We start from the raw sequence: 26,149 nt of genomic DNA on the forward strand, positions 1-26,149 counted from the left end.
CAATGTGGGTTTTCTCGCAACATTTTCTTTTTTGCTGCAAGCTGATCCGGAAATGAAAAGAACTGAAATTAAAGCTGAAAAAGTGAGAAACATTGGCTGGTTTTGCTGCTTGTTTTTGAAGGGCGGAAAAAAGATTATTGTAATCACTTTCATTTTTATGCATTGTCCTCTGCCCTCCGATTTTAAGTAATCCTTGAAGCTTCTAAATTTTGTGCAGCGCTTAGAGACCTATGATGTGTCAAGAGACTAATAATTAGTAATAGTAGTAGTAGTAATAATAATAATAATAATAATAATAATAATAATACAACCCCAGGATTAAGTAGTCGCTTTTTAAGGAGACTGAATAGGGATTCCACATGGAATTTGTCCAGCCCTAGGAGTGCACAGGGTGGAGGTAAGTGCAACAAGCCAACCCCCTGGTGAGAAACTGGCTGCTTCAATGAGTTCACAGTCATCCTTGTATGACAAGCGTCGTTTGCAAACAGCCATGAAAAATGCCACTCCTGACACTGTTCTTGCGTATGACTTAATGCGATCTGTTGGTGTTGACTCGGGCAAAGGGGTTCTTGCTGGAGACGGGCTGTCACTTCTGCAAACAGAAGCGACTTGCTTGGGAATCGTCCCGGAGAGTCTTTGGGCATTATTTAAAGCATCGCTCTGAAGTCTCACAGTGGAAAGCGATTGCCGCCCGACAACTGCTCGATAGGCACAAGTCAAATTTATTCAGTGCTACCCGTTTTTCTGCCCAAGGATGAGCTGGCTTCAGAAACCAGTTGGCAGACCATCTCTGTGCTTATAAAGATGTCGGTAGAGGTGACATGAATGCTGGAAGCCTGCTGTGTGGGAATCCCTTGCAGATGACTCCGGTGCCTGGAGACAGTCAAGTTGCGTATCCACAGCCCTGACCAGAGGGGAAATGACCACTGGGAGGAGTGCAAAGAGAAGAAACACCATCTACAACAGCGAAACCTGATGCCTTCATCTGCCCCAGTTGCAGCAGAATACGTCTCTCCCATATCAGTTTCTTTCTTCTTCTTTTTGAAATAATTTTTACAGTGGAACCTCGGGTTGCAAACGTGATCCGTGCGGGAGGCACGTTCGCAACCTGCAGTGTCGTGTCTACGCATGCACGGGTCACAATTTAGCGCTTCTGTGCATGCGCAAGCACTGAAACCCGGAAGTAACCTGTACCAGTACTTCTGGGTTCGGCACGGTATGCAACTTGAAATCGCGTAACCTGAAGCGTCTGTAACCCAAGGTAGCACTGTATTTGATTTTAAAAGTATAAAATTATAACAATACAGTGGTACCTCTGGTTATGAATTTAATTCGTTCTGGAGGTCTGTTCTTAAGCTGAAACCGTTCTTATCCTGAGGCACGCTTTTGCTAATGGGGCCCCCTGCTGCGCACATGCGCCTCTGGCGCGCAATTTCTGTTTGCATCCTGGGGCAAAGTTTGCAACCAGGAGCAGCTACTTCCGGGTTAGTGGAGCTCATAACCTGAAGCGTTTGTAACCAGAAGCGTTTGTAAACAGAGGTACCACTGTACAACTATACACATCCACATTTGAAGATTCCTCTGAATCTCTGGACTTCCCACCTTCTCCTGTGTGGGTCCTATTATTAAACAGTTTCTTCTGCATCTTTTTCAACAATCCATATCTTATATAAATCCATTATCTACATTGTCTACATTATGAGTGATTGCAATCCTGCTGATGTTTTCATCTGCTTACAGTGATAAATTATAAAATTTCCCCCATTCTTTGTTAAAGTTTTGGTCTTCTTGGTTCCTGAGCTTTCTGGTCAGTTTTGCCATTTCGGCATAGTCCAACACTTTGATTTGCCGTTCTTCCCTGGTAGGGAATTTATCTTCTTTCCATCTCTGGGCTAGTAGCATCCGTGCGGCTGTCATCGCATACAGAAGTCGGCGCTGGACCTCAGTGACCAGGCTGACGGTGGGAGTAGAGACGCTCCTTCAGTTATATAGGGCCGAGGCAGTTTAGGGCATTAAAGGTCAGCACCAACACTTGAATTGTGCTTCAAAATGTACTGGGTCAAAAATATTGCTAAGCTGGAGTTCCCACGAGTGAAACGAGCAGGAGACAAGGGAAAATACAGTTACAAATATGAAGAAGAGCTGCGGAAGGGACATGGAAGAGACTTAAGGGCCTCGGATATAAGGTCACCAGGTTAATGCGCCAGATCGATGGGATAATAAGGACTGACAAACCCGGGACCAGGAGGAAGGGACGCTGGATGAAGATTGGATTTGTTTTTATTTCTTTTTTTCATTACTAGGACTGTTTTATAAAATTGATGAATGTTAGAAAAATGTTGGAATGAAATTATTTGGCTTTAGTAAAAATGTTTAAAGAATTATGTAAGAATATTATGATTATGAGAAGTTGGTAAAAATAAGATTTAAGTTTTAAGTTCCAAGGTTTTTTATAGTAAGATAAGATTAAAATAGTTTAAGGTAATGTAATGACAGAATATTATGAAATATGGAAAGGATTTGCTGTGGCAATTAACAACCAGGACACAAGGAAGGGGAGGAGGAGGAGGAGGTCAAGGAAAGAGGGTAATGACAGTTGAGGAGTTGAGAATAATGGATTTGTTTTTAAATGTTTTTAAATTTTTGTGGTGTATTTTTGTTTTTTTCTCTCTTATTTTGTGTATTCGTATGGTTGGAAGTGGCTTGTTTTTCTCTTTTTCTACTTTGTTTTTTTTTTGTAACTTTTTTTAAAAAAATATTTCAATAAATATCATTAAAAAAACAAAAAAACAAAATCTACTGGGAGCCAATGTAGGTCTTTAAGGACCGGTGTAATATGGTCCCAGTGGCTGCTTCCAGCCACCACTCTTGTTGCCACATTCTGGATTAGTCATAGAGATGCTTATTCTTATAGGAGTCAACATCTTGGCTAAATGCTTATTAGGGCCAGTGGTCAACCAATGAAGCTGTTGGAAGATTCAGGATAGGCAACAGAAGGTACCATAACCACTCAGCCCATAGTTAAACTCTAGAATGTGCTACCATGGGCTGGGGTGATCACCCCCAATGTGGACTGCTTTTAAAGCATATTAGACAGATTCATGGAGGGGAAGATTGTCAATGGCTAGTAGCCCCAGTGGCTTTCAGATGAGCATCTGATTGGCTGCAAAGAATCAGGCCTTGAATCTGTTCCTCGGTTCCTAGAACTAATTAAGGTGTCGTTCATTAACAGGTGATCCCCACCTGAATTGGCAGTCTGCTCAGAGGACCCTGTACTCTGGGGTTGGCTTTTGTGCATTTACTGGAGGCAACAGGGCCTGGCTGCAATTCTTTCCACAGTATCTAAGCGTGGATATTGGATCCATGCTTGTCCTTGACTAATCTAATCAGCCTCACATGCTTGGCTTGTCTCTGCAGCATCATAAACATCAAATGCCTGCTTTCAATTTCCAGGAACGACGATGACCACTCAGGAACATTAATTGCCCAAATTAAATCCTTCCGTCAGAAAGGAAGATAAATGGCCCCCATTACTGTAGCTAGCGATGCATCCCACACACTTCGAAAGACGGCATTTGTATTGAGAACGTAAAGAGCCCTGCTGAATCAGACTGAAGGCTTATCTGGTCCATTAGTCTGTTTACTATGGTGGTCAAGCAGATGTTTCTTTGGTATCCTCAAGACTGGATTGCTACAACCTGTTGTTTGGGGAGCTACCCTTCAGCTTACTTTGGAAGTTGTAACTAGTACAAAATGCATCAGCTAAGTTCAGGCTTCCTCAACCTCGGCCCTCTAGATGTTTTTGGCCTACAACTCCCATGATCCCTAGCTAGCAGGACCAGTGGTCAGGGATGATGGGAATTGTAGTCTCAAAACATCTGGAGGGCCTAGGTTGAGGAAGCCTGGCTAAGTTGCTCTGTGGGGCAATGTCTAATCAACATGCATATCCTCCAGCATTTCTCTAATGAAAATAGGGATGTCCTAGTCCATCACCAGGGATGCGGATGGCACTGTGGGTTAAACCACAGAGCCTAGGGCTTGCCGATCAGAACGTCGGCAGTTCAAATCCCCGCGACGGAGTGAGCTCCCGTTGCCTGGTCCCTGCTCCTGCCAACCTAGCAGTTCGAAAGCACATCAAAGTGTAAGTAGATAAATAGGTACCGCTCCGGCGGAAAGGTAAATGGCATTTCCGTGTGCTGCTCTGGTTTGCCAGAAGCGGCTTTGTCATGCTGGCCACATGACCCAGAAGCTGTACGCCGGCTCCCTCAGCCAATAAAGTGAGATGAGCGCCGCAACCCCAGAGTCGTCCGCGACTGGACCTAATGGTCAGGGGTCCCTTTACCTTTAATCCATCATCATCATTTTATTATTTATATGTCGCTCATCTGACTGGGTTGCCCCAGCCACTCTGGGCAGCTTCTAACGCATATAGAAAAATAATAAAACATCAAAGAAGTATTTTTTTAAAAAATCCCTATACAGGGCTGCCTTCTAAAGGTTGTATAGTAACTTATCTCCTTGGCTCGGGGGTGGCATAACTCCATACCCTCCAACAGTTCTCCGACTTGTTATCACAAAAGATTCACAACTGGAGCAAATGTGCTTGAGAAACTTTCATGCACTCAGGAATAAGGATTGAGCTTCCAGGCATGGGCAACTAGGGTCACATTGAGACTGACACCACCATTTATATGACTTTCACTCACTGTGGGTATTTGGGAAGGGGAGCTGTCACTAAAGGTTTGTTTCGACAGATTCCTGCAAGCTCAGTTTTAATTCGTTTCTTCTTTTTCTGCAGCAGAGGGAATGTGGAAACAAGAGCAAGTGGTCCACTTGCTCAGGTTTCCCAGTTATGGAACTTGCCTCTGGAAAATCGATGCCTAAATGTGACCCAGTTTTGCCTTTGGGGTAGGAGGGTTTTAAACAACAACAACAACTTATTCATAGCCAAATATGCAAGAGATCAACCTATTCCTGTTCCATGTTAGTTTTGTAAGCCCAGTTCCATTCTGATCCTTTTTTGCAGAGGGTTTTTTTTAAGGACCCCAAAATATGCATTTAAATTGTATGTATGGGATGTGGGTGGCGCTGTGGGTTAAACCACAGAGCCTAGGGCTTGCTGATCAGAAGGTCGCGGTTCGAATCCCTGCGACAGGGTGAGCTCCCGTTGCTCGGTCCCTGCTCCTGCCAACCTAGCAGTTCGAAAGCACGCAGTGCAAGTAGATAAATAGGTACCACTCTGGTGGGAAGGTAAACGAAGTTTCTGTGCGCTGCTCTGGTTCGCCAGAAGCGGCTTAATCATGCTGGCCACATGACCCGGAAGCTGTACACTGGCTCCCTCAGCCAGTAAAGCAAGATGGGTGCCACAACCCCAGAGTCATCCGCGACTGGACCTAACGATCAGGGGTCTCTTTAGCTTTACTTTGTATGCAGGTTATATACCAGAGGTCACCATCCTGGCACCTTCCTATGATGCTCACAAAAGATCTCAGTATGTAAATGGAATCATAGAATGGTAGAGCTGGAAGGGAACCCAAGAGGGTCATCTATTCTAACCCCCCAAAATGCAGGAATCGCAGCTAAAGAATTCCTGACCGGTGGCCACCCAACCTCTGTTCAAAACATGTTCAATTTCTCTTCAAAAGTCCTTTCTTATTTAGTTCACAAAGAATATAGATAACACCAGCTCACAGCCAGTCCTCTTATAATCAATGGTTTATCCCATGCAAGGAAATATAACTGTGTGGAAATATAACTGGGATGTGTAAACAAATATTGATTCATGGATTTTAAAAAGGAAAAGAAAGATGAGAGAAGAAACAAACCACAAGGAACCTTATGTTCTGCCAAGGTTTTCTTCCCTTCTCCTTACGCACCCCTTAAATAATTTGTCCATGTTCTCTCCTGCATTGCAGGGAGTTTGACTAGATCAGGGGTCAGCAAACTTTTCCAGCAGGGGCCAGTCCACTGTCCCTCAGACCTTGTGGGGGGGCAGACTATATTTTGGAAAAAAATAATAATGAATCAATTCCTATGCCCCACAAATAATCCAGAGAGGCATTTTAAATAAAACCACACATTCTACTCATGTAAAAACACACTGATTCCTGGACCGTCTGCGGGCCAGATTGAGAAGGTGATTGGGCTGGATCCAGCCCCCAGGCCTTAGTTTGCCTATCCATGGACCAGATGATACCTTGGGGTATCTTCCAATCTACAATTCTAGGGTTCTTTGCTCAGCCTTTTTCAGGGCCAAATGAAGGCTTCCATCCTGCCCCACTGGGTTTATTCATATTCAGAGGGCCTAGTGCCACCACTAGGCTTATTATCTTATTAAATGTTTCTGTTTGCTTTCATCAGACCTGTTTTGTAATATACATGGTAGATGATGTTATAAGAATTGCAGGGATGATCAATGTGATTTGGGCGCTTTGGAAAAGCAGTTTGAGATGTGGTGGGTTAATGTCTTTGACTTTAGGCAAGGGATGAGCCAGTCTTTTGGGGTGGGGTCTGAGCATGCAGCCAATGATGGATTCTACACCCACAACACACCAACCAGGGCAGGGACCCACCCCCATTTGGCACCCTTGAAAGCACATGAAGCAAAATGCAATCCCATACATGAGAATTTCACCCAAATGTTCCCTCTCCTTAGATAATGCTCAAGGGCAGTTTCTTTTCCCATAAATTGGTGGAGAACATTGGAGGAAAACAGCAACACAGCACCAGAGATGAGGGAGGAATTTGCTTTTGTTTGCATTTTAATGGAATAGCACTTAATCTGCACTTCTTGAGCCAATCTGCAAACTGAAACACAACCATCTTTCAACATTCACACCTTCAGATTTTGCAGTGCCTTTCTCCAACCAGCCAATGTGTACAGAAATATACATGTCTGGGGAAAGTCTGCATAAAAACGCAAATGTCAGTGAAGATACAAAAATGCATTATATTGGGGAAATTGCTTGGGAAAATGGGTATTAGTCAAAACTGCATACAAATGTGTTTATTGGGAGAAATTTGGACCAAAATGCTGATTAATGTTCATGAGGGTTAAAAAAAAAAATCTGAAATTGTTAGACAATTGAAGTTAAAAGTTTTAAAAATTGAGAAATAAAACTGAAATTGACAATTATTTTTTTTGAGTCAGAACTCTCCAGAACTCAGTTCCAGCACCTCTCAGGTGGACACCATTGCCATGATAAGAGAACAAGGTTCATGGTGAGTTTTGCCACCTCTTTTTCTAGAAAAATAGCACTGGTGAAACCTTATGGTTGCAAAGAGTTTTATGCTTCAAGGTTGGAAGGATAAACACTAGTCAGAACCAGACTCAATGGTCTGAAGAACTTACCGCCCTTTCCACATCATAATCAACAATCTTGCTTGGAACCATGAAGGCAGCGGTTCCCAAACTTTGTTCTCCACAGACCACTTGAAAATTGCTGAGGGTCTTTGAAGTCTACTTAGTGGGGTTTGTTTCTGCCTGATTTAGCAATAGTAATACTCTGTGCTAGGCGTTGTATGATTTTAAATGATTCCCCACCCCCAATTCAAACTGTCATGCCGTAAAATACTAAGAAGCAATAAAAATACAATTAAATATGAACATTCAAGTGCCTCTTCCAGCGTCACTTCAGGTCCATCGCTCTCACCTTTGTTCCCATCTTTTCTCTCTCCCCTCCCCTTCTCCTTCCTCTTCCTCTCCCTTCCTCTCCTTCTGGCTGCTAATCCTCTCCACTCCATTCAAGTTGCCTCTTCTTTCTTCCTCTCTTCCAATGTCTTTCACATTGCTAATCCTATCTGCAACTGCCTCCCCCAGTCACTTCCAGTACCAGGTTCTAAAAATGGCAAAGCAGCTTGCTGGCTCTGCCGTTCTTTACAGACACACCACATAGAATCACAGAAGCATAGAGTTGGAAGAGGGACCCTAAGGGTCGTATAATCCAACCCCCTGCAATGCAGGAACCACAGCTCTGACAGACGGCCACACAACCTCTGTTCAAATACCTGCAATGAAGGAGGGTTCACTGCCTTCCCCGGACAACCTGGATGAAGTTAATGGACCACTTATGTCCATGTACCATAGTTCAGGTCCTACTCTATATGAATGTATAATAATAGTACAGTGGTACCTCGGGTTAAGAACTTAATTCGTTCTGGAGGTCTGTTCTTAACCTGAGGTACCACTTTAGCTGCCGCCACGCCACCACCATGCAATTTCTGTTCTCATCCTGAAGCAAAGTTCTTAACTTGAGGTACTATTTCTGGGTTAGCGGAGTCTGTAACATGAAGCGTCTGTAACCTGAAGCGTCTGTGACCCAAAGTACCACTGTATTGTTTTTAATATTCGGTTGGAAGCCTCCCAGAGTGGCTGGGAGTTAGACTCCACTAACCCAGAAATAGTGCTTCAGGTTAAGAACTTTGCTTCAGGATGAGAACAGAAATTGTGCTCCGGCAGCGCAGCAGCAGCAGGAGGCCCCATTAGCTAAAGTGGTGCTTCAGGTTAAGAACAGTTTCAGGTTAAGAATGGACCTCCGGAATGAATTAAATACTTAACCTGAGGTACCACTGTACAGCAACAGACATTAAAAACTTCCCCTTCAGGTATACAGGACCGAGGCCATTTAGGGCTTTAAAGGTCAGCACCAACACTTTGAATTGTGCTCGGAAACATACTGTATATGTTTAAATTAGTTTTGACAGTCTATTTTAATCTCTTTGGATGGTGGACTATGCTTACTGTTAATGAGAGCTGAGTCCCGCTCCCCCCCCCTTTAATTTTCTTATAATTGCAATAACTTTAAAAGAAAGAGGGATCCCAGGATAAGTTGGAACGAGAGGTTTCAGAAGTGTTAATACTGCCTACTGGAGAGCTCTCTTGTTTTTTCGGAGCCTCTACATGTTAGCTACCTCTTTTCTGCTTACTGCTGACAGGAGACAAAGCACCCTTTGCCACAGGCAAGGGGATTTTTCTGTCTCTCTGAAAGCCCAAAATACTCTGCACTTCATTACGTCCATTCAGATCATGCTGCGCTGAGTGACTGGCTGGTCATTGCAAAGCAAATTTGTTTGGGTTGGTACTTTGAAGGCAGGCAGGGAATGGGGGAAGCAATGTATGGCTGCCAGACAGAGACCATATTCACAACATGCATTTAACTTTAAGCAGTCATGGCTTCCCCCAAAGAATCCTGGGAGCTGTAGTTTGTTAAGGGTGCTGAGAGTTGTTAGGAGTCTCCTATTCTCCTCAAAAACAAAAAACAACAACAACATAAACAGAGACATCACCTTGCCAACAAAGGTCCATATAGTTAAAGCTATGGTTTTCCCAGTAGTGATGTATGGAAGTGAGAGCTGGACCATAAAGAAGGCTAATCGCCGGAGAATTGATGCTTTTGAATTATGGTGCTGGAGGAGACTCTTGAGAGTCCCATGGACTGCAAGAAGATCAAACCGATCCATTCTGAAGAAAATCAGCCCTGAGTGCTCACTGGAAGGACAGATCCTGAAGCTGAGGCTCCAATACTTTGGCCACCTCATGAGAAGAGAAGACTCCCTGGAAAAGACCCTGATGTTGGGAAAGATTGAGGGTACAAGGAGAAGGGGACGACAGAAGACGAGATGGTTGGACAGTGTTCTCGAAGCATGAGTTTGACCAAACTGCAGGAGGCAGTGGAAGACAGGAGTGCCTGGTGTGCTCTGGTCCAGGGGGTCGAAAAGAGTCAGACACGACTACACGACTAAACAACAACAAATTCTCCTCAAAGAGCTATAATTCCAAGAGGGGTTTAACAATCAATCCCTCTTCACAGAGAGCTCTGGGTTTTATCTGAGATATTTTGTTTGTCCTGCATTTACATAGTTTTTTGGAAACTTGATTGAATGCTATTGTTTGTACTTTTATTTTTAATGTAAAACATTTAGAGATTTAAAATTATATAAGGTGATATAACAATGATATAAATGAACAAATAGCCATGAAGTCTACATGCTCTGTCCTAGGGATGGGCTGAACATATAATTTAGTCCCAATTGAGTCTTGCTGGTACTCAATCATTGGTCTGTTCCCTTCTCCTTGTGTGTGGATTTCTTGGGTGGGGGGATGCATAAAAAGCCTCCATTCCAACTACATGCACCAGATCCTATCAGTTTTCTAAATTATTTGTAAAACCCACTTGCATTTCCTTTCCTCTTCAATCCTGATGACTAGAAACATACTGCTTTGAAAATTAAAGCCTTGAAGTCTCAATGTTCCCTATTATGTCCTGAAGTGCATTAGACCCCATTCTGGGTGTTAGTCTCATCCTTATAGACTTCCAGGTTCAGGCTTCTGCATAGCCTACAGCTGAACAGATGAATACAGACATTTGGAGGAGGGTAAAACTAATAATCTACCATTAGAGAAGTTGTTGAGATTCTCAACTGGCATTTGGAGGCAGGAAAGGGTTGCATGAGAGCTAATAGATTTAATCCAGAAATGTTGGAGGCCAAGAGGGAGAACAGACTCTGGGATAGAAATTCAACCTCTTTTGGATGGCCCAGTAGCACCACTGAAGAATGAAGTTCATAGCTTGAGGATTCAACCTTATATCAGGGTGCACAGGTGGCAGTGGTAACCAGGAAAACCTTTCCCAGGAGAAGCCCGTATGCCAACTGCATCTGTTCCTGAGCTGGCCAGAGCTTCTAAATAGCCTCGGCCCAGTATACAGGAGCGTCCAGCTCCAAGGGCCATCTGGTGGCTCCCTCACTGTGAGAAGTGAAGCTACAGGGAACCAGGCAGAGGGCCTTCTCGGTAGTGGCACCCCCCTGTGGAACGCCCTCCCATCAGATGTCAAGGAAGATGTCAAGGAAACAACTATTGGATTTTTAGAAGACATCTGAAGGTAGCCCTGTTTAGGCGAATTTTTAATGTTTGATTACTTTATTATTATTATTATTATAATTAATATTCTGTTGGGAGCTGCCCAGAGTGGCTGAGGAAACACAGCCAGATGGGCGGGGGTATAAACAATAAATAATAATAATAATAATAATAATAATAATAATAATAATAATAATTACATGCCTTGGTTACTTCTAGGCTGGATCACCACAATGCATTATGCTTTTGAGCAATGTACAGAAACGCTGGCTGGGACAGAATGAGGCTTCAATGGTGCCGGGGGGAACTTGCCTTAGGAATCACATTGCAATGGGGTGGGGAAATGATTCAGCCTGAGGGCTGCATTGCCTCGTGGGAAACTAAGCTTGGGGTGGGTGGGAGCAGAGGCAGAAGTGGGTAGAGAAATGTATGTGCCTCTTACTGTAGCATTTCATGTATTGCAGGGATTCCACCCAAAGCAGAAATTTTACAGATCTCTCCAGGCAAGCCAGAGGAATTATTATTGCAGTTTAAGAGCACACTCCATTCATGCATTCAAGGACATCAAGGAGCATGGCTGGTAAGGGGTGTGACTTGCGGGAAAGGGGCCTGGTCTAGGAGGGTCTGTGTTTGGGAAGAGCCCAAGGTTACCTACCCCAGCATTATAGCATCAGGAACATATGAAGCAAACTTATGCAGTCATACCATGGGGTCCATCTATCTCTATACGGACTGTCAGCAGCTCTCTAGGGATCTCCCAGCCGTATCTGGAGAGGTCAAAGAGTTGACTTCCTTTGGTGATGACCCTGGTGACAGCAACCCAAGCCCAAGGGGAGTGTACCAGGCAGCAGCCAGGAGTTGGTTGGGCCAAGGAAACCAGCAACACAAGGCCCAGAGGTTCTGGGCTTAGGCACTGATAACACCAAGGGTGACCCTGCCAGCCAGTAACCTGTTGAGCATCCTCCAAGCCAGATCCTCACCTCCCCAAGGAATTATTCCACTTTATGCCAAGGGCCTCACACTCCCCCAGTTTCTGCTTGAATAGTGTTGCACAAACAATGGGAAATGTGAGGGTGGGAGGGTGGGGGTGACCAATGAGAGTAGGAGCCAGGCTAGGGGACTGCCTCTTTAAGGCTCACCACTCTTCAGGAAGGGGCGGAGCCTGCGAAGGGTGTCCTGACACAAAAGGGAGAAAACGCCTCTGTTGAGTAAGATACCATCGGAGCTATCCATGGTCCTGAAACAAAGGCTGCTGCAGCCACCATCACCCACACTATAAGCTGTCTTCTGGCATTTGTCCTTATCACAGTCAGGGCAGAGCAACATCTATGAGCTTTTCCCCTCTTTGCTCCTGCAGCTTAAATTTATTTTGCTTTGCAGAAAGTGCTTCATCATCTGCCTCAGACCTACCAATGTCCCTTAATGAGTTGGTAAGCAGCCACAGAGCCTAAATATTCCCTCCCCAAACTTCCCATCCTCACTAACATTTCTGCAGCCTTTGTCAGCAGACCTACCACCCCACATCCCACTCTCCTCTGAAACCAGTCCCTCAGTCCTTACATGTTAGCCTTTTCCTTGTTTTGGAGCACAACTCAGCCCAAACCAGACTGACATTCCCACCCAACCACCCCAACAGAGACCAGCATGTCTGCTTAATGTTGTCTCATGATAGAGCAATGAGATAACATCTATGTAGTTTGGGGTGATAGGACTGTGTTGGAGGACTGATCATTGTCCATACTGCATGGCGCTCGTGGGAGTGAGAACCTGGGATGGGTTTGCAACACAGGAAGTTGCCTTGCACTGACTCAAACCCTTGGTCCATTTTTAGCTCAGTATTGGCTACACCAGCTGCCCCAGGCTATCCAGTGTTTTAGGCAAGGGGCTACACCACCCTACCTGGAAAAACCAGGGATTGAACCTGGGACCTCCTGCATGCAAAGCAGATGCAGAAGTCCAGCAATATCTGGAGTGTTACAGGTGCCCTGGTATAGTCGTGGCACCTTTTTGCTCTTTGCCATGAGCAAAAGAAGCATTTCCTATCAAATCCCTGACAGGTGTCTACAACGTTCTACAACATGCAAAAAGAAGGAGGAGGAGGAGGAGAAAATTAGGTTTCACATTCTTCACCAGGATTTCAAAACCACCCCCTTCCACCCACCTCTCCAAGCGGCCACCTAACATGATGTGTCCTGCAAGGGATGCCATTTCTCAGTGACATCACCAGTGCTCTGAAAACATTGCCACACCCAAAAACGACCATTTCAGATGCTTTGGCCCTCCTCCTTACCTGCCTCCAGAAGCGGCCACCTAACATGATGTGTCCTGCAAGGGATGCCATTTCTCAGTGACATCACCAGTGCTCTGAAAACATTGCCACACCCAAAAACGACCATTTCAGATACTTTGGCCCTCCTCCTTACCTGCCTCCAGAAGTTGGCACTGATGCCCAAAGACTTGTGAAAAGGTGACTGGGCAAACGACAGGGCCAGAGGTCATAGCTGAGGTCTCCATAACTTTGACAGGATCTCCTGGATTAGTTGTATGCAGGAAGAGACTTCAACCTTGAAAGTCTCTCCTCCTTTATCACACTCCGTTAAGTGAAGAACGCAATGAGATGGGAGCAGGCCGCTCACTGAGGATCTGGCTCTGAGGCTGCTCCAAGGGAACTAGGCTCCTTTTCGAAAGACACTTTCTGCAATTTGTAAAGTGCTCTCTTCCCTGGCGCAGCCCGTTCCAGAAAGTCCTCTTTTGAAGCCTGTCAAATCAAGTGCTTCCTTGCAGAGGTTCCAAATGTTTCCCGAAATGCACCATCGCACACCCCATCATACATGTGCTCGGGAAGATGTTAGCAAACATTTAGGCACCAAGCCTCCTAAAGCTTGCAAATCTCAACTCTTTCCCCCGTTGTTTAAAGTCTCTGGTTTTTGGTTTCTGAAGAGGGCGACGCTCTTCCCAGCTCTCGCAAGGAACCAGGATCATCTATCACTCTGTCAGGCTCCCAATGCTCCAGGAATTGCCGACGAGGCAAAAATATTTCAGTAAGGTGGCCGGAGATTTGAGGCAGGCCCTGATCCAAAGGTGCTGGACACACACCTCTCTGACTGCCACTGCTACCACCGCTGCTTGCCTCTTTGCTCCCAGCTCATCTTCTTCTCTGCCACCCCCCTCCTCGGCTGCAGTTGTGCCACTTGACAGCACGCAAGCGTCCACTGATGGCACAGTCCAGTCTGCCGCCTGGCATCGGTTTGTGGTTCGTGCCTCCACTCAAAATCTCCTCTCCCTCCCTCCCAATCTGAAACAGAGAAGCAGGAGGAGCTTCCGAGTGTTGCCTTTGCATCTGCTGCAGTCTTTTCTCCTCCTCCACCCCCCCCTTACATCCCACTCCAACTCAGCAATGAAAAAAAGAGAAAGCTCTTCTGGAAAAAGATGGAAATATCAGGCTCAAGAGAAAGGGACCCATTTCAAGTGTCTGCCTCCCCCCACCTCTGTGTTCATCAAGGATGAAATGATGATGAAGAGGACCAGAGGATGTGTCTCCCCTAGAATATAACCCTTAAGGAAATGATAGAGCCCTGCTTTTTAAAGAATTGGGGGATCACAGAATTGTAGAATTGGAAGGGACCTCTGAGGGTCATCTAGTTCAACCCACTGCAATGCAGGAATCTCCAGCCTCTACAAGCCAGACAAAATTATGCACCCAATGGATGTCACTGCATATTCTAGACCCTGGCCATCTCCCTCCCTCTGTTGTCCCTCCCCCCGTGCTGATTTTTTAAAGTGTAAGCTTCATGCAGGCAGAGACCGTTGTACAAGAGAAGTGGCTCATCATGCAATGCAAATTTAATGTGTAGAAGTGAGTTTTCTACCCTTGAGCTATGGCCTTTTCCTACAATAACATTCTAGAGAGGCACTGTGCATCAGCGTTGACAGTACTGCGCTAGATGGGACCATTCATGGAATCGTAAAATGGTAGAGTTGGAAGGGACCCCAACGGTCATCTAGTCGGACCCCCTGAAATGTGTGAATCTTAACTAGTTCATAGATGACAGATGGCCACCCAACCTTTGCTTAAATACCTCCATGCTCTGACTCAGTATAAGGCAAGTTTCCTATGCTCCTGTATGCACTTCTGCCATGATAAAACTTACTTCCCAAGTTTTCTTACAGTGAAACATCTTATACATTAAAATTCCATGCCGTATAGGTTTTCCCATTCTCCCACATCACATTGATCAGGAAGGTCTGATCCCCCTTCTTCAGGCTTTTGTTTTATACACAAAAGTCAGGGGCCGGGACACACACAGGGTTGGCCTGCATCAGTACAGTGGTACCTTGGGTAACATATGCTTCAGGTTACAGACGCTTCAGGTTACAGACTCTGTTAACCCAGAAATAGTACCTCGGGTTAAGAACTTTGCTTCAGGATGAGAACAGAAATCATGCAGCGGTGGCACGGCAGCAGCAGGAGGCCCCATTAGCTAAAGTGGTGCTTCAGGTTAAGAACAGTTTCAGGTTAAGAACGGACGTCCGGAACAAATTAAGTGCTTAACCCAAGGTACCACTGTATTCCCCTGAACAGACGTTAGGCCCACAGGCCTGGGAGCCTAGGTATTTGAAGTTTCAAAAAACATTTGCGGGTGGCGCACTCTCTCCCCCTACGCACTTTGTGTCCACACGCATTGATCAGCTTAGACCATGTGCATGTGTGCGTGTGCTTTTCAGCCAGAGGGGAGCATTCCCTTGAGGGATACTTTCCAGGAGCTACATGCAGGCAGCAAGCAATAGTGGGCAAAGCAATGGGCGGAACTCTTACCTTTCCAACCACACACAAACAATCTCTCTCCCTCCAGGCAAACAAGATGCATTTCCCCAGTTCAAGGGCACATTCCAGCCAGGCAAAAGTACCCAACCAGGGTGCAGAGTGTAGAAGAAGAGAGTTTTGCCTTGAAAAGGGCTTGGTCTTAGGACAGTCCTGCTGGCCAGAGGTCTGCACTGAGTTTTCAGGTCTGAAATTTTCCATTTAGACAATGGCACCTGCAGATTATTATTCCCACCCCCTCTCAGCAAGGTCTTTTCCATTACAGTACTACATACCTCTTGTCAGTCTAACTCTGGGGTGGAAAATAGGTGTGCCTTCCCCCATTTCAGTTCTAAAAATTCACCATGCACATACATGTTTTTCCAGCAACTTAGTTTTGTTTGCTACAAAAAAGGGAGTGTGATACATTTCCCACAAGGTGGTGCTGTTGCTTGGCTCCTCTCAGCTGAGAGGCAGTCATAGCCATCCCAGCTGCTCTGCTGGATCAAAGGAAGTAGCAAGGATCCATCTAGTTTACCAAGAAAACCACTTGCTTTCTTAAATCTCCATTGCAAATAATAAACACAAGCCTGCTGCATGTATGAAAACAGCAATCTTATAAATCTAGCATGGTGGAAAGTGAGATTGTAAAACTTTGGAGGGTTTTTATCCATTTGTCTTCCAAGCTGAAACCAGATGCTCCCTTAATTATTGAACCACATGCAGAGATCTGAATTTTCTTTTGGGCAGAAAATGAGTTGTGTTTTTTTTATGGCTTAAGGAAATATTGTTGCAAAAGACGGTAAGAGAAAATGCTTCCTGCAGTTGCAAAGCTAGGTCATTTGAGAGTAGCTAACTTGGCATTCTCATGGCGTACTCCCCTTTCTGTCATCAGCCACAAGAGGGGAACGTGCTCACGTTGCTCATAGTCCTCCTTCCTCCCCAGGCTATTGGAAAACTCTGGGGCTGGCCACCCTTGGAAGTGGTAGGCTGGCTACAGGCTCGGCAGGAACTCCACCCCACTACTTCCTGCTTGCGAAGGAAGCAGTATTGGACGAAGGCCTGGAGCCCCAAGATAGAAAATCTGCTTTGGAAGCAGATCTGATGGTCAATTCCTGGCATCTTCTGATAGGCATGGGAAGGAACGCTCCTTGAAGCCCTGGAGAGCTGCTACCAGCCAATACTGAGCTAGATGAACCAATAATGACTTGGCAGAAGGAAGCTGCCTGCATCTTCGTTTCATAACAGAGCTATGCCTTCCCATCATCTTCCTGCTCTCCCTCTAATCTAGCCTTGCACACAACCTCCTGCAGAATGCTAGAGGATTCAGGTATCGTCGAGGGATCCCTGGCATGTAATCAAATGCTTGCAAAAAGGATTCTGACAAAAAGCACACACAGGAGTAGTCAAGACGGTGCCCTCTATAAGTGAGGGGCAGATGGGGCTCGCCAACCTGAGAAGGTAGCCCATCAAAGAGGACAACTCTGATCCAACACATCTGCTGCCTTGAGGGGTGTCTTCCTGGAGCGGGCTAAGGAGCAAACCACAAAGTCAGAGTGGAGTCCCTAAGGCTGTTGGATGGCACCTTGTACGCCTCCTTCCCTCAACTCCTGCAGCTAAGCTGGTGCCAAATGTATTGCTCTGATTTCCTTTGGACCACATTAGGGTGGCCGAGAAGGGAGTCTTGTCATCTGGGCAGCCCAGGATCTCCACATGCATTGCCCAGGCTTGCTGTTAGGAAAACATTCTTTAAGAAACAGATAAAAGTTCCTGGAAGCTTTAAAGAGGGTTCCAGAATTTTCTTTAGTGTGTAGGAGTGGCACTCTAGGCTTGATTCGTGTCAGCTGGAGGTGCAAATAAAGGAAGTTGCAGATTGTAATTTCCACACGAGGAAAGCACACACACACGCTGTCAGCACGCACGCTGACAAGGTTCGAAGACAGACAATGTGTGCTGCTGATACTGTGAGTTTTGCTGTGTCAGGATTGATAACTACTGGACTGAGATTATACTGTGCTGGAGAGATAAAGCAGGAATGTAAACAGCTTGTATATAACAGTAACAGAAATGCTTGTGCAACCAATCAAGCAATAAAGAAGCTCTTGACTGTGAATTTGAGTATGACTCCTGTTCTTGTCCTCTGCTTCTGGGGAAAACTCTGCTACAAACATTAAGAAGCGGTTTTACCAAGATGCCACCACACAAGCAGAAAAGCACAGCCGAAGTGTGTGAGCGGTAACCTCCAATACTTGCACCCTGGGAAGGTCACTTTGGTGCAGTTTGACTTCACCCCCACCCCCAGTTGTATTCCATTCTCTTTTGAGACAGACAGATGCCAACAGTTCCCAAAAGGCCATGGCTGGGACCTTTGGCTTGGAAGAGGACTTTTTCTGTGGCTGCTCCTTCCCTATGGAGCCCTCCCCACATTGACACATTGAGACCTTTTTGTTGTGTGTCTTCTGCTGTATGCTGAAAGTACACCCCTTTATCCGGGCTTTCAATGCTGAAGATATTTTGCTTTGCGGGACCCACCTCTTTCGGCGACCTCCATTATTCATAACGGTCTCGCTTGTTTTTAGAATTGTCACCATTTCATTCTTTTTTTTTTTTCATTACTACACTGTTATTTCCATTTCTTTTATTTGTAAAAAAATATTTATATGCCGTTATTCATTAAAAAAACCCAGAGCATTTTACAACAATAAAACCAAAAAGTATAAACCATGTGAAAAAGTTAAAATCAGCCAACCATTGTGGAAAGATGTGTATTCTTAATTGCCTGCATACAAGCCTAATGGAATAGATGAGTTTTGAGCAGATGTCTGAAAGTTGGAATAGAAAGTGTTTGATGAATCTCTGCTGCCACAGCAGAGTATTCCACAATACAGTGGTGCCTCGCAAGACGAAATTAATCCGTTCCGCGAGTATCTTCATCTAGCGGTTTTTTCGTCTTGCGAAGCAACCCTATTAGCGGCTTAGCGGATTAGCGCTATTAGCGGTTTAGCGGCTATTAAAGGCTTAGCGGCTTAGCTGCTAAAAGGCTATTAAAGGCTTAGCGGCTTAGAAAAAGGGGGGGGGAAGCAAAAAAAAATTATCAAGACTCGCAAGACATTTTCGTCTTGCGAAGCAAGCCCATAGGGAAATTCGTCCTGCGAAGTGCATTGAAAACGGAAAACCCTTTCGTCTAGCGGGTTTTCCGTCTTGCGAGGCATTCGTCTTGCGGGGCACCACTGTACTGGGCCAATGATACTAAAAGCTTGGTTTCTTGTTGTCAAATGAGCCTCACCAACTCGGGGAACAGGCAGAAGCACTTCTGCAGATGATCTCACTCATCAACTTGGGATAGAAGGGTTGAGGCAGTCCCTAAGGTACGCTGGAATTAAACTGTTCAGGAGTTTGCAAATTAATACAAATTATATCATTGCAACCCATCCCGGGACCTTATGGTGAAGGGTTAGTAAGAAAGCATACTCCAACAACATATGGAATAGCTACAGCAACAGATTTCAATTTCATTTGGAAAGTTCTCACTCTCAGCACACACACTTTACCTATCTTCTGTATTTTAAATATCTCCAAAGATGCCATGTTTAAAAGCAATGACAACCTCCCTCTTCTTGTATGGCAAATTGGAAATTTTAATGTTTTCATTAGAATAGCCTTTATATCTCTCTTCAAAAAAAAAAAGCCAAAAAAAAGTGGAAAAGAAACCCTACAGAACAGCAAACTTTAATACAGGAACAGTCTCCAGATTAACAACACCCTTTCCTCCCTCTGCAACAAAATTAATGTAAAATATAAATCACATATAATACAGCTGAAGTGTCCAAAAAAGAATTTAAATAATTTTAAATATTTTATTTTTTTCCAAACTTGCTACAAATTCTTTATACAATAGTTTGATGCAGAAGTCCCCATAAAATGGAAAAAAAAGTAACAACAAAAAAAGGGAATGATAGTGAAAGAGAAAGCGTTAAAGTGGCACAACTTCACCAAACAATATTAAAACTACAAATTTTAAGAGGTAGATTACTTTTGAAGTCAAGAACAAATAAGATTTTTTTAAAAAAAACAATAAACAAATGGGGTGCACAAACAAAGCTAACTGCTCCCCTCCCCCCAGTTGTGAAAACAAACAAAAACAAAACAAAACTATATTTCCAGGAAATTAATAATAATAATCTTGATTTACAACTAGGAAAAATTTGTAGCTCTTGTTATTAGATACAGATAAGTCAGCCAATTGTGTATTTAGTTGTGCTATACAGTTTTGTATGGCGAACAAGTCATTCACGATAAAACTGGGTGACTTCCACGTTGGACGAGATTTCAGGTATGGATGCCAGTAGGGCTTGACAGGCAAAACCTTCCTTCCGCCCCTTCTAGAGATACCTCTCCTTTCCTCTTCTCATGTATAAAGAAGACTGGTGAAAGCAACATCAACGTCCAAACCTGTGCCCACCCGTTCAGAAACAAAAGAAAAGTCTTGGGAAGTGAGTGCAGGTGCCAAGAAGGAGGGGAAAGGCATCTCCCTTCTCCCCATAAAGTTTTTTCATCCTGGCTGATATAAAACAAAGGCTTTGAGATACTCGACGTGCAAGCAAAAAGGATTTCGAGTGCAGTTAACGTTTTGTCATCCCTGAATATATGGGGAGCTTCTGGTGAGGACCTGGCTTTGCATAAGTTTTGGCGGCACCACCTCTTATTATCGACCTTTATTTTTTCATGCTTTTCCATCGGATAAAAAGCGAAGTAGAAGCATGAGCTATGGACTCTGTGGCAGGACTGACTCCAGTTCAGTTCGATCCATGTCCTTTTTGAAATGAAACCGAAGCTGGGGAGACAAGGAAGAACCATGCACCCTACTGCTTTCCTCGCAGCTGATAATTCCTTGAGCCTGGTTGGCGCATACTGATTCTCAACCCCAGTGTGAGCACGCTGGCAAGCCAATCGTCTACCCAGTGGGGGTCAAAGTTGTCTCAGGTTGGACCTTTCAAGCTTGGAGAATTGGGGCCTCCACAGTCGTCCCTCTCTTAAGATGAGCATGCAACCGCTCAAGCTCTTCGGTAAGGAAATTTCATTTACAATTCAGAGATTCTTTGTGGTTGTCTGTTTCGTTGTGTCACAGGAGGTTCCTATGTGTCAAGAAACAGTGGGGAGAAAGGAAGATTAACAAAATGGAACAGGAGAGGAAGGATATATATATATATTTAAACTAGCTAGATCTGAAATGTGACAGAGTTAAGAAAACCCACACAGGTGGTGGTGATGGAAGGAGAGAAATAGGATCACTGGAAACAACTTTAAAAAGTCATGTAGGAAAGCAAATTTGTGTGGTTAGCTTGTTGAAAGTGTATTCTTATTTCTCAATTTGCTAGATAAAGATCTTGGGTAATCTCTTGGCTGAATTCTGTGGGAGGGGCAGAGTTTGGGGTTAGTGTTAGTTAAAACACCACGCTCTAACCAGCTGGTGGTGCTGATAACACCAAGGTTACAAGTTTGATACTTGTTTGGGACAGCAGCATAGTTTGCAGGGGGTTAAACTAGATGATCCTCAGGGTCCCTTTCCAACTCTACAATTCTGTGATTCTATGTCCCATATCAAGCCAGTTTCCCCCAAAGCATTTCAAAACACCAGCTCCATGTGAAGTACATTGCAGTACTACCAAGCTCATCTGTTGCTAGAGACTACAACTCCCATAATCCCTGGCCCTGCTGGCTGGAGCTGATGGGAACTGGAATCCAACAACAGCCAGAGGGCTAGAGGTCTCCAACACTGTTTTAAAGCCCGAAGGGACTGCTTCATAGTGACAACCATATGTCAGGAGTGCTCTGATGGCGTTTCCTGCTTGGCAGGGGGTTGGACTCGGTGGCCCTTGTGGTCTCTTCCAACTCTATGATTCTATGATTCTATGATTTATTAAAGCGCCATTGGATTCAGCAGGGTTTACGCCATCTCAAGTGTGCTTGACAACAGCAAGATCCGCCACAGCAGAGAAACTCACCTGAAATCTTTCAGCTCTTGCCGTGTGCTGGTTTCTTCCCTCTTGCTGCTCTCTGGGGCATCGGAGCTGCTTGCCTGCTGCACACTCCGGGTGACAGGGCCGCCAACCCTCTCTCTCGACTTCGTGCTGAATCTGTCCGCCTTTTTCTTGTTTGCCACAGCTGACTTGCTGGCCAAGGCCACTTTGCTCCTCTGTATCCTGACATGCAACTTGCGGGACGCTTTGCTCGAGAGCCCGGGGGAGCTGCTCTTGGCCACCCCTTTCACTTTCTTGCCCTCTCCTGGAATCATCTTGGACATCCTTACGGGGCTGGCGTTCCTTGCTGCCGACAAAGTGCTCGGCTTTTTGGATTTAACAGGTGGCACAAATTTGATGTTTTGTTTCAGTTTGAAGGACGCAGAGGGCAGCTGCAGCGGCAGGGGTCCAGAGCTCCGGGCTCGGGTCTTGCCTAGGTGAGCCTGAGTGCTTTGCATTTTGATCTCGGCGTCTGCTGTCCGCCGCCGATTGCCAGCTTTATCACCACTGGAAGAGGATGCCCCACTTTTCTTTTTAGAGTTCTTCTTAGAGGAAGGGGAAATAGGCTTTTTGGGACAGCTGTAGGAAGCATGCTTGTTCAGACTCCCAATGTAGGTGAATTCCCGGTTGCAATAAGGGCAGATGTGAGTGCTGGGCTCTGCTGTGCTGTTCCTCAACTCTGCCTTCTGCTGAGATTTCTTCTTTTGCAAAATGGCTTTCTGGACAAGCTGGTTTTTCTTCTTTAATGCACTGATTTTGAGCTTGTTAGAGGACATCCGGCCCACCTCGACGCTAAAGTTCAGCCTCTTAGGCTGGCCCACGCGCCTGAACGCGTTGCTCGTGGGGCTGGGGAGGATGACACCATTTTTAGGGCGAACGGTCTGTTTTAACGGCACGGGGTTCTTCTTCGGTGTATACCGTTTTTTGTCACTGGCGGAAGCGCAAGCCAAGATGTGCTTGTGCAATTCAGGCATGTTGTCTACACTCTTCCCACACTTTGTGCAGCGAATGGCAGTGGTGAAGGTCTGTGGGATATTGTGGGTTGTGAAATTTGTGGCAGTGGCTCCAATCCCGTTAGGATTGCGGTGGTGATACTGGAATGGAGGGGGCTTAAAACTTGGGTAGTGCTGATTGAGGCCCATGCGGACATCTGGATCTTTTGACTTGACTCCAGAAGCCATTATTTTGATAGTTGTATAAAGCTCTTCAGAGGAGTCATTCAGCTCTTCCTCTTCTTCCTCCTCCTTAGAAGGTTCGGAGGAGTCTTCAGGCAGGAGCTGCATGTGTTCAGTCTTAGCCTTATTGGGATCTGTGAAGTTCTGCGGCCGGAGAGTCCCGCTTTCAAACTCGTGGTGTGTGCACTCTTTGTCCGGGTGGAGGTCCCGCTGGTGCTGCTGCAAATTGCATAGAAAAGCAAATTCTTTCTTGCAGACGGAGCACACAAAGATGTTCTCAACGCCATGGAGCAAGAAGCGGTGTTCTGACAAATCCGTTTTCTCTCGGAAGAGTTGGACACAGAACTCACATTTGAAGGGCCATTCTTCAGCATGAACAGATGAATGTTTGGTGAGATCTTTAATGGAAAGAAAAGGGGACTCACAAACATTGCACACAAAGCTCTTATTAAACGTCTCCTGGATGGTATTAGCTTTGCTGGAACTGTGTGGGTCTTCCCTTGGCTTTTGACACTCACTCTCCACCTCTTCTTGCTTAAAAGAGATAATAGGGACTGAGTTTTCTAGGTTATCGCCAGGGGAAAGGACAGAAGAGACCACTGAGAGTGGAGGTGGAGAAGGAGATGAGGATGACAGTGGCGAAGAAGAGGAGGAAGAAAAGGACGACGAGGAGGAAGAGAGGTTGGGAGGTCCAGGGGAAGGACAACTAAGAGGTCCTACTGAAGGAACAGGAGACGTTGAGACCGTAGGGGAAAGGATTGGAAGAGGGGACTGAGCAGTGGTATTTGATAAGGGAGAAGGACATGAACTTGGAGTGATGCTTGTGGGCTCCTCTGGGAACGGAGAGGGAACAGTAGGCAGGAGAGGTGGTGGTGGAGTGGGAACCTTTAACATAGGAGGGCAAGGTGGAGGGGAAGGAGAGTTTGTTGGAGTCAGGAGAGGCGGCACCTGACTTGAAGATGCAGAAGATGATGGCAGTAAAGGTGTCTCAGGAGAAGGGCACAGGGAACCTGACTCGACCACTGGAACAGGGAGGCTAGCCCTGGACTCTGGCTCTGGATGCTCTTCTGTTTTGCAGGCACCCAGGCTTGGGTTCGTTTCAGCTGCAGGGTTTTCAGACGACGAATCAGTCCCGTTATATTCATTCATAAGCACTTTCTGCAGCATGGATGTGGTTGGCTTCTTCTTGACACCACTACATGCTGGTGGTGCCGCGTTACTCTCCTTGGCTTCAGTGTCACTGCATGCCTTTTTATGGACACTGAGATCTAACACCGATTCCCAGGGAGCCTGAGTCCTGTTCTTGCAGTTGGACCTTTGCTTCATGCTACTGGATAAGTCCAAAGGCTGCTGGTTGCACACATTGCCAAATGGAGGACTTGGCGTCCAGTCCTTTGATACTTTATACTCTTCCAAGCAAAGAGGGCTCATTGTCTCTTTTTCTTCTCTCCCAGACAAACTCCATACAGGAGAATTGCTATGACTCTCTAGCTTGGCAATCTTTGAGCCCAGAGTCGCGTCATTCCAAACAGGTTTCGCCTCACCTGCTTTGCCAAAGTCTCGTAGAGCTGGGCTGTGTTGCGGTGAACTGGGAGGGGAACTGGTCCTTCGTTTGAACCTGCTGGAGGCGGCAGGCAGAAGAGGCGAAGATGTAGCTGTGAGTCCCAGTTTGGGGATTTCAGTTGAGGACGATGATGATGAGGGGGGAGACGGTGCTACCTTACTCCCATCCTGTGTCTGGAGAAGCTGTTTCAGCTTTGATGATAAATAAATATTTTTCTCTTTGGGGAAAGGCAAGTTATCGGCTGCTGATATAGTAAGAGGAATAGTCAAGGAACACAATGATGTGATTGGTTCTGGATCCATTTCAGTTTTTATCTTAGGCAGAAGAGGAGGACTTGCGGTCCTCCTCTTTTTGGGTTCGGTGCTTCCACTGACTGGTGACTCTTTCGGTACGTCAGTTAGGTGCACTGATGTAGCCTTTACACTTGGGGATATTTCCACCGTCACTGGACTAAGTAAACAGTTTATTCCATACAGTTCTGTCGAGCTGGATTCCACCTCTATCACTTCACAATTGCTTGTGCTACTGTTGGACTGAATCTTCCCATCAATGTAATAATTGAGATTTTCAGATATATTGCTGGAAACATCCATAATGTACACATCATCTGCTTCTCCCTCCTCTTCGAGGTCTGTGCTTGCTACGTACACATTTGAGGACTGCTGGGTTTTCTCTGCTGGAAACTGGGGCTCCTCAGGTTTTCTCCTGACACCTTTGGGGATGAGATGGCGCTCATGGACCCTTCGCTGGTGCCTTCGCATATTGGTGTGGGTGCCAAAAACCTTCCTGCAATATTTGCACGGGTGCAGTTCTTTGGGTCCCTTGCTCTCTTCAAAGAGAACAGGATTTGGCATTTCGAGAGAAACTTTCTCAGCCTCCACAGCTACTAAGTCCTGCCTGCTGTTCGTTTCGTCTTTAATACCATCTTCAGGAATTGTTTGGTTCTTGGCGCTGCCTTCCGACAGCTGGGCCGAAGCCAGCACTGGGAAGGGCTTCCTTTTCGGTCCGGCCTCATGGCGCCGCTCGTGCCTCCGCCGGTTAATCTGGGTGCCAAAAGCTTTGCCGCAATAGCGGCATTTGAAAGCATGACTGATTGCAGAGATGTGGATATGCATATGGCGTTCAAGACCCTGCTTTGTGGTAAATTTCCTTTCACAATGCTGACATGGAAACATGAACGTACCGTGGATATTCCCATTAGATTCATCTCTCACTTTGGGGAATTTTGCCACAGCCTTTTTCTTGGGGGAGCTTTCTGGCGAGTCTTCAGATATGCTGCTCTGCTCTTCCACAGATTCCAGCTTGTCTTCACATATGGGCATGGGTTCCATGTCAGGACTTCCTTTAGGGAAGCTGACATCTTCCTCTTCCTCCTCAGGTTCATCCTCTTCGTCCTCCTCCTCCTCCTCCTCTTCTTCCTCCCCTGTATCCTCCTCAGGGTCCTCCCCATCCTCTTCTGGCTCCTCCTCTAAAACATTCGAGCCACATGTTACTGCTTCCTGTTTGTCTTCAGGCACTGGATGGGGCCCACTGACCGGACAGGGGATAACCAAGTTTGGAAGTGTGTCTTGATTTACCATCTCCTGGATCACAGCTGTCTGCTCCAGGGACAGCACTGCTGAAACAGAGGGAGTTTCATCCTCCTGTTTATGGCCTATAAAAGAAAAAAAAAATTGGGGAGGAGGAATTAAAATGTATAGAACCTTTCCAAATGCATTTTCAATTTATTTT

At 45.6% G+C, this 26,149-nt stretch overlaps 1 protein-coding gene and 2 long non-coding RNA genes across 4 annotated transcripts in view; 1 reads left to right on the top strand and 2 right to left on the bottom strand.

The window, feature by feature from the left end:
* The window catches only part of LOC308482811, an 81,220-nt gene extending 67,077 nt beyond the window's left edge, over positions 1-14,143 (bottom strand). Inside the window, exon 1 of the long non-coding RNA XR_013989415.1 lies at positions 13,282-14,143. This is a non-coding gene — a long non-coding RNA (uncharacterized lncRNA). The remainder of the gene's footprint in view (positions 1-13,281) is intronic.
* The window catches only part of LOC308482847, a 358,341-nt gene that overhangs the window by 139,395 nt on the left and 192,797 nt on the right, over positions 1-26,149 (top strand). The window lies entirely within an intron of this gene.
* PRDM2 (PR/SET domain 2) overlaps positions 19,503-26,149 on the bottom strand; it is a 49,726-nt gene continuing 43,079 nt past the window's right edge. For both annotated transcript variants that reach the window (XM_081015971.1, XM_081015972.1), the window contains 2 exons: positions 21,665-26,072; positions 19,503-20,794 (listed from right to left, as the gene is read on the bottom strand). In XM_081015971.1, coding sequence (XP_080872097.1) covers positions 20,782-20,794; positions 21,665-26,072 — 4,421 coding nt within the window. In that variant the 3' untranslated portion in view covers positions 19,503-20,781. The remainder of the gene's footprint in view (positions 20,795-21,664; positions 26,073-26,149) is intronic.

The sequence above is a fragment of the Podarcis pityusensis genome, assembly GCF_964106645.2.
Source record: "Podarcis pityusensis genome assembly, chromosome: 8".
Classification (NCBI taxonomy): Eukaryota; Metazoa; Chordata; class Lepidosauria; order Squamata; family Lacertidae; genus Podarcis; species Podarcis pityusensis.